Source organism: Callorhinus ursinus, unplaced genomic scaffold, assembly GCF_003265705.2.
Source record: "Callorhinus ursinus isolate GAN/ISIS: 27379988/994484 unplaced genomic scaffold, GSC_fseal_2.0 scaffold1, whole genome shotgun sequence".
Taxonomy (NCBI): Eukaryota; Metazoa; Chordata; class Mammalia; order Carnivora; family Otariidae; genus Callorhinus; species Callorhinus ursinus.
The window spans coordinates 71,002,050-71,022,248 of NW_027397063.1; the positions used below are offsets into that span (position 1 = coordinate 71,002,050).

General features: G+C 39.0%; 1 protein-coding gene across 7 annotated transcripts; it reads left to right on the forward strand.

Annotated features, from left to right (window-relative positions):
* Positions 1–7: 7 nt before the first annotated feature.
* TBCCD1 (TBCC domain containing 1) lies at positions 8–19,327 on the forward strand. 7 transcript variants are annotated; one of them, XM_025877066.2, is made up of 8 exons: positions 8–164; positions 4,872–5,250; positions 8,169–8,324; positions 11,674–12,040; positions 14,089–14,275; positions 14,417–14,914; positions 15,958–16,108; positions 18,102–19,327. In XM_025877066.2, the coding sequence occupies exons 2-7, from the start codon at positions 4,915–4,917 to the stop codon at positions 16,085–16,087; spliced, it is 1,674 nt and encodes a 557-aa protein (XP_025732851.1). In that variant the 5' UTR covers positions 8–164; positions 4,872–4,914; the 3' UTR covers positions 16,088–16,108; positions 18,102–19,327. The 7 variants fall into 7 exon arrangements, with proteins under 7 accessions (XP_025732851.1, XP_025732858.1, XP_073752099.1 ...); XM_025877073.2 differs by lacking the exon at positions 8–164 and adding an exon at positions 1,064–1,095; XM_073895998.1 differs by lacking the exon at positions 8–164 and adding an exon at positions 1,215–1,233.
* Positions 19,328–20,199: the final 872 nt, after the last annotated feature.

Below are 20,199 nucleotides of genomic sequence, written 5' to 3' on the forward strand. Positions count from 1 at the left end.
TGGAGGGACACAGGGGAAATGGGCGGGGACAATTACTCTACGCCGACGGTAGGGCGAACGCGTTGCTTAAGAGGTCTTATTTTACCCTCTTGGAACAAGCCCGGAAGAAAATTGCCTCAGTTTCACTGAGAAGAGGCCGTGGATTCAGCTTCCATCACTTAGCGGTGAGAACATCCCCCTTCCCTAGCCCCCCAGTCTAGCCTAAGGTTTATTTACAAACCTGAGGCAAAACATTTTTCTGGCAGTGTTGTGAAATTTTAATGGGAGAAAAGCTGTAAACTGTCTAGCACAGCATCTGGCACAATAAGCACGCAATGAATAACTATTATCACACTTAGGAGAACTCTTTGATTCCCCCACCTATTTGTTCATGACAAAATTCTAGGTGTCTTCCTTGATTCCGCCCCTGTATTCCCTATCCAAATCTTTGCCTTTAAACTATATCCTGAATCTGTCCACTTCTGTTCATCTCCACTACCTCTCTGGGCCAAGTCACACCATCTCTTACCTAGCAAGACTTCCTAAGTGGTCTCCCTCCCTCCAGTCTTGATATTTCACTATCTCTTATTAAACTTCTGACCCCCAACCCCATGATTTTTTGCAAACATGTCAGATCACGTCATTCCCCTGCTCAAAACCCACTGATGGCTTTTCATTGTGCTTAAAATAAAATCCCAACTCTTTACGCTAGCTTACAAAACTCTGTGTCTTAATAAAGCTGGGAAAAATTTTTAAAGCCCAGTACGATCTGTGCCCTCATAGGTGACAGAATCTGTTCACGGTCACTGAACTATTTAGTGCAGCTTGAATTCTCACCCAGATCAGTTTGAATCCAAAGCCCCTATCTACTCTTGGCTCATACAGAGGTAAGGGGAAGACAAGGTTACTGTTTTCAGGAAGATGCCTACTGGAGGAGAGAGGCCACATAAAAGAGGAACCAAATTGCATTTTATGGTCTTATTTACCTTTGTAACTCCCACACCTATACAAGCCATAAACGAACTAAGAAACCAGGAAATGGCTAAAAAGTGGAGGCTTCGAGGAAGGAGTGGTGTCTTCTGCAGGGTGGAATCCAAAAAAAGCTTCATGAAAGCGGTAACGTGGCGGGAAAGCTAACAAAGCTAGTCTGCGGGCTCTTTTGTTAAGGAGCTAATAACCCTGGGGGCTCTGGCTTCAGACGGCCTGGGTTTCCTGGGTTTCGATCCTGGCTGCTCTCTTGCTGTGACCTTAGGGGTGTGTTACTTCCACCTCTCTACGCCCTAGTTTAGTTGTCGGTAAAACAGACGTCCTTAACTTAAAGGGCTCTTCGGAAGACATAATACACATAAGGGTGCTTTACACAGGGCCGGCCCGCGGTGAACGCTGTAAATGTAAACTGTCATTGTCGTTACATTACTGATCAAAGCGTGCTGACCTTACCAGCAGCTGTCGGCTGACCATAGATGTGTAGAGCAATAGAAAACTCCCTACTTCCCTGAGGTGAAAGGCGCGATACCAGAAGCGGCCGGGTCTGGCTCCAGGTCCCAGCACCGAGGACTTTTGGCCTCAGCCAAGTACTTCTCAGCTTGAGGGAGAAGCGGGAGGCCTCTCTAGCAACATCAGCCTCCGGTTCTCGGTGGCGCGAGGCCTGACGCTTGCGCAGTGGGTGAGACGGCGGGCGAGGGGAGGGGCGGGCCGGGCGAGCTGGGCGCGGCGGCGCGCGAAGGGTGCGGCGGAGCGGCCCTGCCTTCGCAGGTAACCGCGCGCGGGCCGACGCCAGGGACGGAGGGCGGGCCGGGGAGGCTGCCCTTTGGCTCCCCAGGTCTCGGGTCCGCTACGGAGCCTGCCGGCTGGGGTTTCCCAGTTCCCAGAGTCCGGCCGGGGAGCTCGTGCGGCCCGGACCAGGACGGCGTCGGAGGTGGTGGTGAAGGACCCCGTCCCGGAGGACCGCTGTGGGTCTCACGCCCATCTCCCCGCCTGAAAACATCACCTCAGCGCTCCCGGGGGCTGCTTTTGAGAGGGAAAGAGCCCATGTTTGTTAGGAATTTAGCCCTCTCGAGTCTCAGAATTCCTTCCCCAGGATCTGGCTTTCGATTGCACATTTCAGGAACAGGAGTTGAGGATCTCACGCAGCCTCTTTCTATCTCGGGGCGAACTAAGATCTTCCTCACGTAACTTCATCTCTTTTCCTCAGAGCAGCGCTAAGCCATTCCCGTGTACGAAGACAGCTGCGCTTTACCCTCTCCCACCCTTCTTTTGGGTTTCAGGAACACACAGACTCCACGTTCCTTTACCTGGCGCTCTGTGGCCTCACATCTAAGGCCACTCGTTCTGGTAATCCTCATCTGGGTCCACTCCCATTTTCCAGAGATTTTCCCAAAACTGGGTTCCTAAAGTCCATTTGTAAGTAACACAGTTCTCAAGTCAGACAGACTTGAATTCTAATCCAGGGTGGTGCCAATCTAAGTATGTGACTTTGGGTAAGTCCCTTAACTTTTCCAAGCCTACATGTGCTCGTCTGAAAATGGGGACGGTCGTATCTCTAGATGGTTGAGAGGACGAAAGGAGGTGAAGAACGAAAAATACTTAGCCTGCGGAACATCGTAAGCACCTAATTGATGTCAATTATTTTTTGAGCAGAGAATTCCTTAAAGAGGCATGACGTTCTTGGAATCAAATGGAATGTATAATAATAGCAATAAAACATTTTCCATCAGTCATATAAAGAAGGTTTTTTAAGTGATGTTACTTAATGCTGAGGAGTGCTCAATGGTTAAGTGGTACTCGACGGTACCTTGGTCAAGTGATGGTACAGTTTGATACAGTCATCTTGGAAAGCGATGGAAATATACGTCAGGAGCTTTAGAAATGTCATTTACTTCATTTCACCAATGCGTATCTGAAAATTTTCTCAGAAATAGTCATAGTGCAGAAAATGTGCAGAAAGATGGTAATTATAGCATTATTTATAGTGTGAAACATTTAAACTTTTTGTTTTCTTTTTAATTGAAGTATAGTTGATGTACATTATATTAGTTTCAGTTGTATAGCATAGTGATTTGACGGTTATATACATTACAAAATACCACTGGGGTGCCTGGGTGGCTCAGTTGGTTAAGCCTCCGACTCAGTCTCAGCTCAGATCTTGATCTCAGTTGTGAGTTCAAGCTCCCTGTTGGGCTCCCCAACTTAAATAAAACAAAACAAAAAAACACACACACAGAGTATAGTTGCCATCCGTTACCATCCAAAGTTATTACAATATTATTGACTATATTCCCTATGCTGAACTTTTCTTCCCTGCGACTTACTTATTTTATGACCGGAATTTTATACTTCTTAATCCCCTTCACTCTTCGCCTACATTTAAATTTTCTACAGTGGAAAATTTTAACATATACAAAAGTAGAATGGGTAAATAAACCACCATGTGCTTATCACCCCACTTCAACAATGATTAGTATTTTGCCTATCTTGTTTTTGTGAAAAATTTTAAACCTACTTAATATCCGAAAATAGGAGAACAGGTGAATAAACTAGGGTACCTTTATTTAGAGTGCTATGAAGCTTTTAAAAGAACTGTATATATGCTGTTATCACAAGTTTGAAAATTCAAAAACTAACATCCAGTCTATGTAGAAAAAGAGATGGAAAGGAAGTACAATAGAATATTAACTAGTTTCCCTTTGATGGCGGGACAGTGAATGATTTCCTCCCCTTCTATTTTGAGATATGTTATAAGTATTCCATGAAAATTATGTATTGTTGTTGTAACAAAGAAACAACAAACAAAATCTGAAATCACTGCACCTGAACTAAGCAAAAGAATATGCCAGAGCAGGTTCACTGTTACAGAGAACAAAAATGATCTCTTTCTGCAGCCCACACTTGTGTGAGCATTCGTCTGCCATACCACATTAGTGCTTCATATTGAACTATATGTCAGCTAACACGTCCACATCTTTAACCCACCATCTTCTTTGTGTAAGTGATTTGATTCAAATTTTATTCCCCTTATTTTGACTAGCATTGCCCCTCAGTGTAGGCAGAGATTTCCTGTGAAGAGATGACTCTCCCATTTCTTCTTTTCTTCCTTTCCTGAGCAGGATTCCAACTCATACTTCATGCGTTTATACACTCTCCCTAAAACAACCACTTTGAACAATTCAAGTAAGATAATTTTGTTTTATCACACAATTTTTCTTGTTCAAATCGATTGTAGTGACATCTGACCAAAAATTTATTCTGCGCTTGGTTGATAAACTAGATCTGCTTTTTATTTATTTATTTTTTTATTATTATGTTATGTTAATCACCATACATTACATCATTAGTTTTTGATGTAGTATTCCATGATTCATTGTTTGCATATAACCCCCAGTGCTCCATGTAGAACATGCCCTCTTTAATACCCATCACCAGGCTAACCCATCCCCCCACCCCCCTCCCCTCTAGAACCCTCAGTTTGTTTCTCAGAGAAACAAACTGGTTCGTCTCCCCCTCTGATTTCCCCCCCTTCATTCTTACCCTCCTGCTATCTTCTTCCTCTTTTTTTTTTTTTAAACATATAATGTATTATTTGTTTCAGAGGTACAGGTCTGTGATTCAACAGTCTTATACAATTCACAGCGCTCACCATAGCACATACCCTCCCTCCCCAATGTCTATCACCCAGCCACCCCATCCCTCCCACCCCTCACCACTCCAGCAACCCTCAGTTTGTTTAGATCTGCTTTTCAAACTGACATAGTACACCTTAAAATAGTGAAGGGAGGGGGCCACCTTAAAGAAAATGTATAAATGGAACAGACAAAAACACAACAACAACAAAAAGAACATGTATAAATGAGTTTTGTTTCAAATCGGTGTGTGAAAAAACTTTTGTTTCCTAGGTATGCCAAGAAGCCTTATTACACAGATGTCCTTCGAGATAATATGGATCAGTCCGGAGTTCTCCTCTGGGTGAAAGCAGAACCCTTTATAGTGGGTGCCTTGCAGGTCCCCCCTCCGTCCAAGTTCAGTCTTCACTATCTCAGGAAGATATCCACGTATGTGCGAACCCGGGCCACAGAAGGAGCTTACCCACGCCTGTACTGGTCTACATGGAGGCACATTGCATGTGGGAAGCTGCAGTTGGCTAAGGATCTGGCGTGGCTTTACTTTGAAATATTTGATAGTCTTGCAGTAAAGACACCAGAGGAGCGCCTGGAATGGTCTGAGATTCTGTCCAACTGCATGTCTGAGGATGAAGTTGAAAAGCAAAGAAATCAGGTATGGATTTATATGTATTTGTATGTTGTGTTTAATTATTTTAAGAAATAAACTATCTTTAATTTTTGTACTAGCTGTACGCAATGTGTGGTTTTAGGTTAATGACTATTGTGATCCCAAAATGCCATTTTTTTAACTGTTCCATTTGGGCAGTATTTAATGAATTAGCTCTTACTTAGCAATCTCTATTCACCTACTTCCAAAGCAGTAATGTTACAAGAACCCTGTAATTGAAAGAGGGAAATGCTTTCACTGACTTTAAAAACATTTTAAGGTGAGTGAGGTTATGAATCATTGATACGTTATGGTCAGAGAACCTGACTATTTTTAAGTGAGCATCTGCTATGTGCTGGGATTCAAAGATGATTGGAATAGCATCTCTGTCCTCCTGGTGCTCTTAGACTAGTAGGGGAAGTTGGTGTGTAAAAAAAGTGCTATTTGATAGTGTGGAACGTATAATAGTAAAAGTGTGCATAAAGTACAGAAATAGGATAGGGAAGAGAATGGTTAGTTCTGGTGATCAGGAAAGACTTCACAGAGAAAGTATATTAACCAGAGTAGGTTCATTACAGTAACAAACATTCCTGCCATTCCAGTGGCTTAGCACAGTAACAGTTTATTTTTCATTCATGCAGCAGTATATAACACAGGGCATCTGGTTGGATGAGTCTCTAGGCTGCTGTTGTCCAAGGAATGACTCAGGGATCTAGTCATCTTTTATCTCTTGGAGCCACAGTGTTATTAGCTTTGTTGCAGTTAAAAAACAAAAATGAAATTCCAGTGGCCTACAGTAACAAAGGTTTGTTTCTTGCTTATTTTACGTGCAGCCTGCACTTTAGCTAGGGCTAAAGGTTATGGCTTGACTCTATGTGTCTACTCATTTGGGGACCCAGGCTGAAGAAACATATTCTGTATAGTTAACGCCTATTCTATGACAGAAGAGAAGAGTAGCAGAGCAGGAGAAGACTCTTGATGCTTCTTTTGCTCTGATGGGACATAAACTGTAACTAGTTTCATCCCATTGGCTAAAGCTTTGTTATATGTCTGTGTCTAAAATCAGGAAGATGGGGAGGTAGACTACCTCACAGTAGGTAGGGCAATCCCATGGCCATGGATAAGCCTCCTAGAGGATGTGGAAGTGAATAATTGCAGGTATAATACAGTTTGCCCCAGTCGTGCCCACTAAGGCCTCAGAGTCCTTCACTTCCATTTTTTCGTGGAGTGTTTTTGGGAGATTTGAAGGTGGCATATGTCAATCCACCCACATTCCATTGACTGTAACCCAGTTATACCATGTCTAACTTCAAGGGAGGCTGAGAAATGCCATCTAAATGCGGGCCCAGGAAGAAAAGTAAAGGTATTTAGTTAGTATCTAGCCACTTTGTGCCACATGGGGTAATATCTAAACAAGGTTTGGAAATTGAAAAGTTTGGCAAGAGAGGAAGGACGTTATAGTTACTCATTAATTAAATATTAAGTGCCTACTATGTATGAGGTACAGTAGTGGATGCTGGATACAGAGATTAATAAAACCTTCAAGAAGCTCCAGATTTTTTGAGTGCTTATTATGTGCTAGATTCTATGCTACTTATTAGGAATATAAAAATGAAAAAGATGAGGATCTTACAGTTTCATGAAGAAGAGTATATGAATAATGATAATATAACAATAATTGTTAAATGGAATTATATATAAAATGAAGGAACGTTGCTAAGTAAAAAAAAAGCCAATTCCAGAAGGTTACAGACTGTATAATTCCATTTATATAACATTCTTGAAATGACAAAATTAGAGAGATAGAGAACAGATGAGTGATTGTCAGGGATTAAGGAAGGGGTGAGGGTGGGAGGGAAGTAGGAAGTAGTTGTGGCTATAAAAGGGCAACATGAGAGATCCTTGTGTGGATGGAAATGTTCTGTAACTTGGCTGCATCAATGTCACCACCCTGATTGTGCTACTGTATTATAGCTTTGCAAGATGGGAAACTGGATACAGTGTACACAGGATCTCTCTGTTAGTTCTTACAACTGCATGTGACTCTACAATTATCTCAAAAAATTAAGAAAGTAGCATTTTAAAAAATATGTAGATTGATGGGGTTCTGATTGACAGTTGATTAAATAGGTCTAGGTGATCCTGAGAATCTGTATTTTTCAATTCTTTAGTTTAGCAATTTTTAGCCAGGTTGGGAAGCAGGGTGAATACAGCTGTAGTACCCGATGTATTACATTTTTGTGCCTCCTGTATGTGTATGGGAATGGTATATGAGGATAATCATGAGCTTCAAATCCTGAGCTTCAATACCTTTCTTCAAATAAGAAATGACTTATAAACATCTCTCAGACCAATAGTATTTTTTTAAGTCAAACACTCTTTTAAGAACTTGATGAAAAACTGAGTCCTTCTCCCCCACAAAATGCACATACACCAAAAAATTACATACAATTTCAGATGTTGCATTGATACCCTAAATTTTTTTTGATAGGTCTTTGAGCCTTAGGTTAGACTAAACTGCATATTTTCGTGAAATTTTCTTCTTCCTTTCTTCCATTTATTTATTCAAGTGACTAAAGTTTGTCTTTTTTATTTTAACTGCAATTTTAAACTTCTGAAATACTATACTTTTAAAAAATATGTACTTCATCCTCTCCTCTTCATCGATTTTGGGGAGAGAATGTCTATGGCCATAGATGCTACATAGCTTTCTGAGAAGGTAAGTAACTCCAGTTTAATTAGTTTTAGAAATTCCTATATCTGGGTATCAGAAACATACATATCAAATGCTAGCAAGTTTCTACATTTTTCTTTTTAGGATTTGCAAACTGTTGTGAATTTATTTTACTGTATCTACTTAGCTGTAGACTAGGAACTGATGTGGTTTAGGACATGTATTCATCATCTCTTTTCTTTTTGGCCAGCTTTCAGTGAACACCCTACAGTTTCTGCTCTTCTTATACATACAGCAGTTAAACAAGGTCTCCCTGAGAACATCTTTGATTGGAGAAGAGTGGCCTAGTCCCAGAAATAGATCTCAGTCTCCTGATTTGACTGAAAAATCCAGTTGCCATAATAAGGTACTGTTTAAATTTTGGTCTCCTTATTTGAAAGGGACAATTTATGAGGAAGATGATTTGCCTTCATTAAAAATTGTGTTGGGATTACTTATATAAGCCAGTCATTTGTTGGCGTGTTTTGTTTTGTTTTGCTTTTTTGTTTCTTTTCCTTATTATAAAACAAAATAAATATTTGCAATCTTAGCCCAAGTATAGAGAAGTAATTTCCATTCATTCCTTCAATGACACAAAAATTGCGTGATCCGGGGGCAAATTATTCACTGTACTCTCATTAGCATTTTCATTTTTGCAAATGTTAATGAATTTGAATCTACTTTAGACTAAGTTAGGTTAAATGAGAAGATGTAGTGTTTACAAAGTCTGTTGAAATCTAGTGAAAAAAATTTCTATAAAAATATCTTCTCATATGTTTAAGTGATGTGCTTTGATATACTTAAGCTCAGCATGCTTCTGTCATATTATATGATGCAACAACGTAGTAGTTAAACTTAACTGCCTCACATTGTGAGTTTTAGAAATTGTGTTATTTCTTCTTTCTGTTTTTGTAAAGAAAACTGAAATGTTTTTACCTGTTTATGTAAAGGTATTCTAAAAAACCTTAAGTAAAACATAGATCTCAGTCTTACTGCCATGTGCAGGTTCTTTAAAAATGTTCTGAGGCAAACAGCAACAACAAAAACCTTTCTGATATTTGGCACTTTTATAATCTCCTTTTTCAAGTAAACCTGTCCACCCTTATGTTCCGTGATATGATTCCCTCCTGATTGTGCTTCTCATTTTTTCTTCTCACTCTCCATGAGCCTCCCCACTGGCCCCTACAGGCCACTATTCCCCCAGGATTCTGCCTGGGGAAATTTTGTCTTCTCACTAGACATATTCTTTAAACATAATTCTTCTCTTCCCGTGACTTCACATATCTCAATGACTCCTAAGTTTGTCTCCTCATGTAGATGCCCTGTCTATACCTTAAATTCAGAATGTCCAAGTCCAGATGTATTAGACCGATTATTGTCTGTTCTTTCCACACTTATTTCCTGTTGAATGGGCACCGTGTAGAGATGGTGTTTTGAACTAAGGTAGTCTGCATTCAAATTGGCTCTGCCCATTTAATATCACATGATTTTAGGCAAGTCGGTTAAGTTTTCTAGGCCATGGCTTGTCTTTTGTGAATGGGGATGATAATTCCTATTTCTGAGTGGCTGTGAGAATTTAGTAATACATTAGCATGAGACTTGTGGCATAGTAAGCATCAGTAAATGGTGACTCTTAGTTTGTGCTATAACATGACCTCTCCCAACAACTGATTAGACCAGAGATGGACATTTGACTAGAGTAACCCATTCATAGGTATGTATTTGAAATTGGTCTGGTTTGAATTGATGACCTGGCCCAGTCAGTGCCCCCAGGAACTGAAGAAATTACCAGTTTGTGCTGGGTGCTTGAGCTGGCAGCTCAGGTAGCACTGGGACCAGAATAGCCAGCATGTTCATAAGTGACCTGGAGTTAGGAGGGATTAGAAACTCTGAGGTAATCAGAGAAAAAGAATAGAATGGAACAGACATGTAGAGACACTGGCAAGGGAGAACCGGGCCCAAGATGGCCTTCCAGTTCCAGTTCTGATGAGGCCTACCTGTACTTCAGCTTGGGAGATGACTGTGTGTCCCTACAGTAAAATCTCCCTTTACTTGAATTGACTTATATTCCTGAAGCCAGAGAGGGTTACCACCAGCTACCCATGCTTATTCTCTCAGCACCCATACCTAGTTTTTTGTCAAGTCTTACTTATTCTGCCTCCAAAATAACTCTAATTTAAAAATCTGTCCCTCTTTGGGTGGCTGGCTCAGTTGGTGAAGCGTGCAACTCTTGATCTCAGGGTTGTGAGAGTTCAAGCCCCACAGTGGGTGTAGAGATTACTTTAAAAATAAAATCTTTAAAAATAAAAATAAAGTCTGTCTCTTTTCTTCCTCTTATATAGGCCATACTGACATTTTGGCGGGGGGGCCTTGATTTCTATAATTAGGTCCTACGTGGTCACCCTGCTTTTAGTCTGCACTCCACCTACTACACTGGACTTTCTAAATGCAGAAGGATTATATGTGTTTCCTGTCAAATCTCCCATCAGTAATTATTGTAGTCACCGTTGTTTTCATCTTGTGCTCCATGGAGCCACCTCAGAGCCTGCTATGGGTGAGGGGATGCAGTAAGAGAGATGAAGAGCAACAGCCCTGCTTTGACATGTTCTGTGGTATCCAGATGAGAGTTTATTAAAAAGAGAAAAGGTATAGCTATTTAGAAAATAGTTTTAAAGTCCTTGGCACACAAAATAAGTCCCAGATGCTTTAGTGTTTCATACAGGCCTTTCATGATTGGTCCCTACCTCCAGTTTTCTGAACACGCAGGTACTTTTACTGCTATGGATCTCTGCGTATCGTATTCCATAGGCTTAGAATGCCTTTTTTCCTTATCTGTTTGCATAACTAACAATATTAATCAAGAATCTGTTCAAACAGCACTCCACGATGATTCCCTCCCCCCCTCCAGAGGGGTTCCTTATTCCTCTCTGGCTCATAGCATGTCTTTACAGATCTCTGCTGTAGTTCTTATCTCATTGTGCAACAGTTGCTTGCATTGTCTTTTCACTACATAGGCTCTGAGTTCCCTGAGGACAAGAACTATGTCCTATTCAGTTTGCATAATTCATCACTTAACACTGCTCATACCACATAAGAGATATTCAAGAAATACCTGTCAAATGAATGATCCAAGTCATTGAGACACCTGCCAACTCAAAGCATATTCCAAAAGTGATAACTTCTCTTAAATCTAGCTACGGTAAGGTCAGTTGCCTTGTTCCATCCAGTGGAATTTGAAACTCCTCCTGTAATACGAGAAGGTAAATAAAGAAACCCAGTGTTTCATCGAATGAATGTCCAAGGTAGCTATTTTTATGTTAGATCTGAAACTTAAGAGTATTTACTAGCTGTGTGACCTTGAGCAAGTTTCCTAGCTTTCTGTATCTCCATTTCCTCATTTGTAAAATGGGCATGGTAACGACATCTATTGCAAGATGGTAGCTAGGATTAAATATGTTAAAGTTTGTACAATGCTTTGTGGTCGGCACACACTAAAGGTTCGCTATAGTATTACTTTTGAAGTAGCTAAGGAAGGGAGAGAGTCTGTTTATACCTATCACATAATATTAAAAAATCTTTACACGGTTTATATTGTTGCCTTAAATGCTTTTTTTAGGAGGTGAGGCAAAGTAGAAATACAAAATAATTAAAATATAAAATTTTCAGGTCTTGTAAAATCTGTTCTGTTAAGAGTGCTTTATTTTGATATTTTTTAGAACTGGAATGATTATAGTCACCAAGCATTTGTCTGTGATCATCTGTCAGATCTCCTTGAGCTGCTTTTAGATCCAGAACAACTCACTGCATCATTTCATTCGACCCATAGTAGTCTAGTCTCTCGCGAAGCTGTTGTGGCCCTCAGCTTTCTTATTGAAGGTACAGTGAGTAGAGCCAGGAAGATATACCCACTTCATGAACTTGCTCTGTGGCAACCACTGCATGCAGAAAGTGGCTTCTCAAGGATCTCTAAGACCTTTTCTTTCTACAAGCTGGAAGCCTGGTTGAGAGCCTGTTTGACGGGGAATCCATTTGGTACATCTGCTTGCCTTAAGTCTGGAAAGAAATTGGCTTGGGCTCACCAAGGTATTTTTTCAGTATTTTAATCTATATTAAATTGAATGACAAGTTAAGGAACCTAGTGTTTTCTGGCGTGTTAATAATCACATCTCTTCTGGAGACCTACAAAATATTGCTACCGTAAGAGAGAAAAAGGGAACTGCTTTCTTTTGTCTAGGACTTTTTCCATCAAGGCAGCAGTAGTGTGAGAGAACTGATTTCAGGGTCCGGGTCATTCTGTTGGCAGTTAACGGAACTCCAGCTTCAGTCAGTTGTCACTTTGCTCTGCTTTTCTCTGTTCTCTTTCTCCCTCGCCCTCTCACATGCTCATTTGTTGAGGGCCTTCCTATCTTCTCTGTACCACAGCCGGATTTGGCCATTCCACAGTCACAACCTCAGAGAGTTGGTGTAAAACTGGGGTCCATTTTAGGTACACAGACACAAACAGATTAACCTGACATTTCCAGTTTAGAAAAATCTAAAGTAGAGAAAATCTGGCCTTGGTTGCATCAGATACTTATTCCTGACAGTCCAGCGATGGCTAACAGGATAGGTTCAGGGGCTGTATGACTTCTGGGACCCAAGTATAAGTTTAAAGAGAAGTAGATGCCTACACTGAGACAAATGCCAGGCAAAATTAATGAAAAAAGGAAAAAAAAAAAAACCTAGAACATACTTCCACAATCTCTGAATTTCAAGGATAAAGAAAAAATAAGTTCCATGTAATTAAAAAAAATCAGTTTTTGTGTCAAATTTTTATAATGCTAAAAAACAAAATAGTTGAACAATGTCTACAGACTCTCAAGCAAAAAGACTGTGATCCAAGAATTCTATATCCACCCAAGCTATTGCTCTAGTAAGAGGTCACAGACTTCCAGATATTGAAGGGTCCCATAAATATATAGGATATACTGCATAATTCTTTTTTTTTATGAAATACATTTTTTTTAAGATACCATTTATTAGAGGGAGAGAGAGCACATGAGAGGGAGGAGGGTCAGAGGGAGAAGCAGACTGCCTGCCGAGCAGGGAGCCCGATGCGGGACTCAATCCAGGGACTCCAGGATCATGACCTGAGCTGAAGGCAGTCGCTTAACCAACTGAGCCACCCAGGCGCCCCTATACTGCATAATTCTTGATGGTGATAAAAGAATATAGGCTCAAGCAAATTTTTAAATGTTGTTACATTTACTACTAGTCACTAGTAGGAAAAAGGATATCTAACCTCTTAGAATTATACTGAAATGTTAGCGGAGGTGGATAATAGGATCACAAATAATTTGTATCTTCTTTTACCACTAGTATTTAGAAATTGTCTACAATAACCAGTATCACTTATTTAATAAAAGGAAGCAATAAGAATCGTTTTGTTTTTTTTTTAAAAGTAGTAGCATACTTATGCAACCTCCTCATACTTGGCCAGTATTCTTTACAGGGGTGTCCTGCTGGCTTTCAGAGAGGTACAGTGTGAGAAGCCAATCACATAACGGCAAGACTGTATTGTGGGGACAACCCCTGCACAGTTTTTGAGTGTCAGTTTCTGCAAGGCACTGTGTGAGAAAGGAAGATGGGCTCTCAGTTACTAACAATGTGTAGGGATTAAAGGCATGAATCCAAATAGAATTCATGGAATGATGTGGTAAGTAGCTTAGGAGGGGTTTGAAATTAGTATTATGATGACTTAAAGAGATTATTTAAGGATTGGGATGATAAATTAGGGCAACTTGGAGAAGATACTTGAGTTGGGCCAGCTCTGTCACTAGCCATATGACCTTAGGCACATTACTTGAAAGATACACATGAAAAAAAATCTTAGATCTGTAGGCAATCTTGAATGGACTAGAGGTTTTAAAAAATTTTTATGACAAAAGATTATGAAATATTGTAAACATACAGAAAAACACAAGAGAACAGTATAGCGAACACCTCTTTACCCAATGCCCAGATCTTAACATTTTTCTAAACCTTACATGTATCTAATTTTAGACACTTACACACCTAGACATATGTAACCTCCTACGGTTGTTTTTCTTTGATTTGAAACTATCTCATTTATTTATATTTTTCTTAAATAGTTGAAGGGACGACCAAAAGAGCTAAGATTGCTTGTAATACGCACATGGCCCCTAAGATGCACCGCATGGTGGTGATGAGCCAGGTTTACAAGCAGACGTTGGCCAAGAGCTCAGATACTCTGGTGGGGGCACATGTAAAGATTCATCGGTGCAACGAATCTTTTATATATCTGCTCTCTCCCTTACGGTAAGCACAGTTCTGATATTTTGATCTTTTCTTTAGATTAGGATTGATCCTTTTTTGCCATCAGAGAATAATTTTGTAGTCAAATATTCTTTTGATCTTCCTCTCATTCAGAGGAATTTACCTCATTTTTTCATTTTTCAGATCTGTGACCATTGAGAAATGCAGGAATAGCACCTTCGTCTTGGGCCCTGTGCAGACTGCTCTTCACCTCCACAGCTGTGACAACGTTAAAGTCATTGCTGTTTGCCATCGTTTGTCCATCTCTTCTACAGCAGGCTGCATCTTTCACATTCTGACGCCTACACGCCCACTTATTCTCTCTGGAAACCAGGCAGTAACCTTTGCCCCTTTTCATACCCATTACCCAATGCTGGAGGATCACATGGCCAGGACCGGCCTCGCTACCGTGCCTAACTATTGGGATAATCCAATGATTGTGTGCCGAGAGAACTGCAACACAAGTGTCTTCCAACTCTTACCACCTTGTGAATTCTATGTATTTATTATCCCCTTTGAAATGGAAGGGGACACAACAGAGATACCTGGGGGTCTTCCATCTGCATATCAGAAAGCACTGGGTCAAAGAGAACAGAAGATACAAATCTGGCAGAAAACTGTGAAGGAGGCTCGTTTGACAAAGTGAGTGTTTTCTAGAGAAGAATTTGTCTTATGTAAAACTCCATGGGAAAACAAATTAATCTGTACATGTTTACAGCTGTACTAAAGTAATAAAAAAGATGTAATGTGTCTTTTGTTAAGGTCAGTATTCCAGGTTGTTTGGTTGGGGGATGGGAGCAAGTAGCTGCTCAAGAATTAGACTCCCTTCTTTTTGGAAGCTTTAGTTGACAGATAAACAACTTGTATTTATGAAAGATCATATCCACGTGATCTAATACTTACATGAATTGGTTTTAGTTTTTAATTCTCTAACTATATCAGTAGTTCTCAACCTCGGTTGTGCATCAATCATCCAAGGGGCTTGTTCGAAATACAGATGTCCTGACTCCTCCATACCACAAACTCACCGAGGGTGGATTCCTAATGCTGCTCCATGGACTAATCCTAGTTTTTGTCCAAGTTTTCCCTAATCCATGGTAAAATGTGAAAAATAAGCACAGTGTTTTAAAACAAAGCTAAATTTAGTCCGCTTAAAATTTTGTCTTTTATTCTGAAATTATATCCTTCCTAAACTTGGGGTGCCAAAATATCTTATTTTTAAATTACATGCTTGTGATAGTAGATGGTTGTGGTTTATTATGTTTACCACAAAATTTTATTTCAAGGGTACTGGTCTTTGAACTCTAGGAGCCAGGGACACGGTTAACAGTTACTGTTAACAGAGATTCAGAAAACATCAGTGTGGGTAGTCAGGGAAGATTTATGGAGGAAGTAGAATTTGTGTTGGACCTGGAAGAATTAGCAGTGTTTGGATAGGAGCTGAGGACTGGGCAGAATACTTTTATATTGTATCTGACCAATCTTTTTTTTTTTTTTTCCTCGGGGGCTGGGGGTGGTGGTGCTTCAATGTACAGAACTGAACAGAGCAGTTATTTGGAGGGAATAAATGGATAACTAGAAATAATTTAATGTCTATCCCATTAAAAGTGCTTTATAATCACTTGGAATAAAATGAACATGAATTGGTGTTCTTAGATTCTTTTTGTTCTTGATGGCGCTTTTAGGGATCAAAGGAAGCAGTTCCAGGTACTTGTGGAGAATAAGTTTTATGAGTGGTTGATTAATACGGGACATCGGCAACAGCTGGACAGTCTTGTGCCCCCTGCCGCAGGCTCCAAACAAGCAGCAGGATAAGACTCCTACATGGAAACACTGGTGGGCATTTATAACGTAGACCACTTAGAACAAATTATCTTGGGAAAATCTTACAAGCATGCAAAAAGGCTGTGCAGAATATTATGTTACTGGGCACTGCCTCTTTTTCTCCGCCAGACCCACTAGCATATACAGACTTTACATACCCATTTTTGCCACATTTTAGAGTGAAAACCAAACTATTCCATAGGTGGAGCCTTTGGAATAATGGGCAAATGTAAGGGCCAAGTTTTGTCTTCTTTGCTTCTTCCCTAGTACAGGTTGTACTGTCCAAAGATACTACTTTCCCCATACATAGCTTTCATCTGTATTTCCCCTTTCTAACACATCTCTCGGCTTTCCCATCACCCACACACCAATCAATTAAGTTAACTGATCTTTGTTAATTGCACATGAGCATTAATAAATTACCAGAATTAATCCAAATGAAGATTTGTATACTGAACTCTGGAAGATCACAGATCCAATAGAAGAGAACATGGATACAGACAAATTTACTAGAAGTCATTTAATCCAAATATAAAATACTCTTTTCAATATAGGAATTAGTTTACTTTTTTGTTTTGAAGTCTTTTAAAAGACTAACAATAGAAAAACAGACAAAGGATATTAAATAATTCACAGAAAAATACAAACACAAAGATACCTTTACTTAAAATTAAAGAAATGTAAGATACTATTTTTCCTCTATCAGATTGGCAAGGATCAAAAGCTGGTATACAACACTGGTAAGGCATTTTGTTTACCACCTGTAGGTGCTGATACTGAATCTAAGCTGGGGGTTTGGAGGGGTGAAGGTAGAAAAGGAGGAGTAAAATATTGCCTTGTGTGTTTGAAAAAAGAGAGGGCTTATCACACATACTTATATGCTAATTATATGCCTTAAAAACTTCTGAAAGGACATAAATTATTGAAAGTGTTTATCTTTGAGGAATGAGACTAGATGTCTACGGTGATTGAAAACTTACTCTTAATTTTTATTGATAATAGAATTTATATACCATGAAATTCACCTTTTTAAAGTGAAGGATTCAGTGGCTTTTATTAGCATAGTGACAAATTTGTACAACCTTCACCACTGACAAATCCAGAACATTTTCATCATCCTAAAAACAAAGCCCGTATACATGGACAGTCAGTCCTCATTCCTCCACCCCCAGTATCTTCTCTTTTCTCTAGTCCGTGGCAACCACTAATCTACTTTTTGTCTCTTGATTTGTCAACTCTGGACATTTTCTATAAATGGAATCATTGGACATGTGGCCTTTGTGCCTGGCTTCTTTTGCTTAACATTATGGCCTTAGGGTCATCCATGTTGTAGCCTGCATCAGTACGTCCTTCCTTTTTATGGCTGGAATAGTCCATTGTATGGATATACCACACTTTATCCGTTCATCAGTTGATCCGAGATTTGAGTTGTTTCCCCTTTTCAGTTGTTTTCACTTCTATTGTGAATAATGTTGTTAGGTACTTTAGTGTACAAGTTTTTGTGTAGACATATGTTTTCAATTCTCTGGGTATATACCTAGAAGTAGAATTGCAAGGTTATAGGTTTAACTTTTTGAGGAAATGAACTGTTTTCCAAAACTGCAAAAACTTACTCTTTATTGTTTATAGATTGTTTACATTTTAAATTGTGTATTACTTTTTACACAAAAAATTTTATAATACTTATTTAATAAATGCTGAGATTAAGAATTAGGAATCTGATGAGGATTACCCAAAGGAAATGGGAACTATAAGAAGGTGAAGTTTTAGTTGAGGCTAATCCCGATAGCCTGCCACTTCTTCATGTCTTTTCTTCTATTATGAACTAAAGTGACCCTCAGAAAAAAAGGAATATAATTAACCTTAAAACCTTATGTATTTAACACTCTATAAACTCTCACGTGGCCTTGATTTACATGATATTGTAAATAGAAGTTTTTTCCTATTATTTGCATGAAAGCAGTAGAAAATTAAGTTACTGATATTTTTCTCTTATTATCTTCAGGGGCCTGGAAACAGGAGGATGATGAATGGAAGATGGTACACGTCTTGAAACTAAATTGGGAAGATGCTCTTGCTGCTCAAGAGACACTGGGGCTTTTTCCTTCCTATTTAACACCATTCCTTGATTTCCATTCCATACTGATGTATTACTGTTTAGGTCGAATTTTAGATGAACTTCTGACTATTATATAAATGTATTGTTATAGAACATCAGAAAGCTCATCTTTGTGTTGCCAAAATGAAGTTGATGAAGGCAGTTTCATTGTATATTAATATTAAAGTGACTGAATGTAGATTTGCGAGTAACTTTCACATTTTAATTTGTATGATGAAAGGGTCTCATCCTTTCTAGAGTTAAATACGAGTTTTATAGTTCTTTGAAACTATTTAAAAGGAAATTGCTACTCCTTTTAAAAAATAATTAGAATGAAAGTATAGTTTGTTGGTGTATAAATATAGCAGAAATAGTTTTATACAGAGATATTTTATTCCTTAAAAGTGTGAAACAATGAAATTGTGTATTTTTCATTTTCTGCTTCAAATTTTCAGTAAGCAAACTCTAAAAAGTAATTTTCTCCTTTTGAGAAAAAAGATAAAGATTTGCTTTTAATTTTAGAATAGGTTTTATGGGGTAGGAAAGAATTTTTCCTCTATCCTTCTAGGTTCTTTTGGCTTTAGTCTATTAATTAAATTGACATAAGACAGATTAACAGGAGAAAAACAATTTTAATTAGATATCTGTGGGAGCCTCATAAGAATATGAGTCCAGGAACAAGTCAGGCAGTTGGTTTATATGCTACCCTGAGCTAAGGAATGGAATATGGGCCTGGGGTTTCAAAGGGTAATTCACAGGATGTTAAGAAGAGCAGATGTGTGGCAGTTAGATGTTTGCCTTGTCATACAGATGGGTCATTCAGATTAAAAGTTCCCTCTGGTAATAGCTCTCCTGGGCCAGGCTCCCTATCTGAATTATTTTAGGTAGTTAAGGGAAAGTTTTTCTTGAATCAGCAGGGTCTTCATTGCCTTTAGCTCAAAATAATCCACATGTTAAAGTAGGGCATTTTGGGGTCATGTATTCTTCCTCTCAGTTACCAATGTCACTTTGTGATGTTATGTCAAAATAAAGTTTACATTTGATTGGGAAAGCTGTATTCTTTAAGATAAAGGAAAAAGAATTATTAAATTATTAATTATTAAATTATTAAATGAATCCACTGATAAACACTGTTTTGTATGCTCACTGGTCATTGATTTAGTAATTATATCAAAAAAAGGGCTTGATCTAAAGTGAAAATTAACTCTCAGAATGTGTGTTAATTCTGAGGTTTTCATAGTTTTTATTTTAAGATGAAGTTCAAGAGAGAATTCAATAAAGAAACACTGGAGTAACAAGTGTGTTTTGGAAATTGCTATTGGTTGATGAAATTAATGGTATCACTTAGATCCTTTCCAGTTTACCAAATTCAGAAAGCTAAGCACATAACTTACTAATTTGTTTCTCAGTAATCTTCCTATCAAGGCACATTTACCATTTTCTGAATTGACCATAATATGTCTTGGGGGCATCCCATTTGTTGGATAGTTTTATTGGTGAAAACATGAGGAAGATGGACTTTTAAGAAGAATATACTTGACCAGGAAAATGAAAATGGAGAAGGATTGATTTGTGGTTTCTTTGAATTTACATAAAATGTAATCTCATTCCAAAAGTCAGAGGTGTAATAGGTGCCGAGAAATGTCCTCTGAGCATGTTCCCATAGGATATCATGGCAGAAAAAAATGCCACCAAGCAGGCGGCAAGTTGGGCTTAGCTCAACCTTGGTAGGACCGTAATTCTCACAGTAGCTTTCTGTCCCTCAGGCTACATATTGTAGAGCCCTTTCTTGTGGATTAGAACTTGGGTGTGTGTCCTGAAAAATTTTCAAACATAAAGAACAGTTGCGAGAATCTGAATCCCCACGTACCCCTTGTCTAGATTTACCACTTGCCTAACGTGACATCACATTCACTTTACCACTCTGCACAGTAGTCGTATTTTCACTCAACAATTTGAGAGTCGGTTGCAGACATCTTAAACCTTTACTCCTAAAGACATTAGC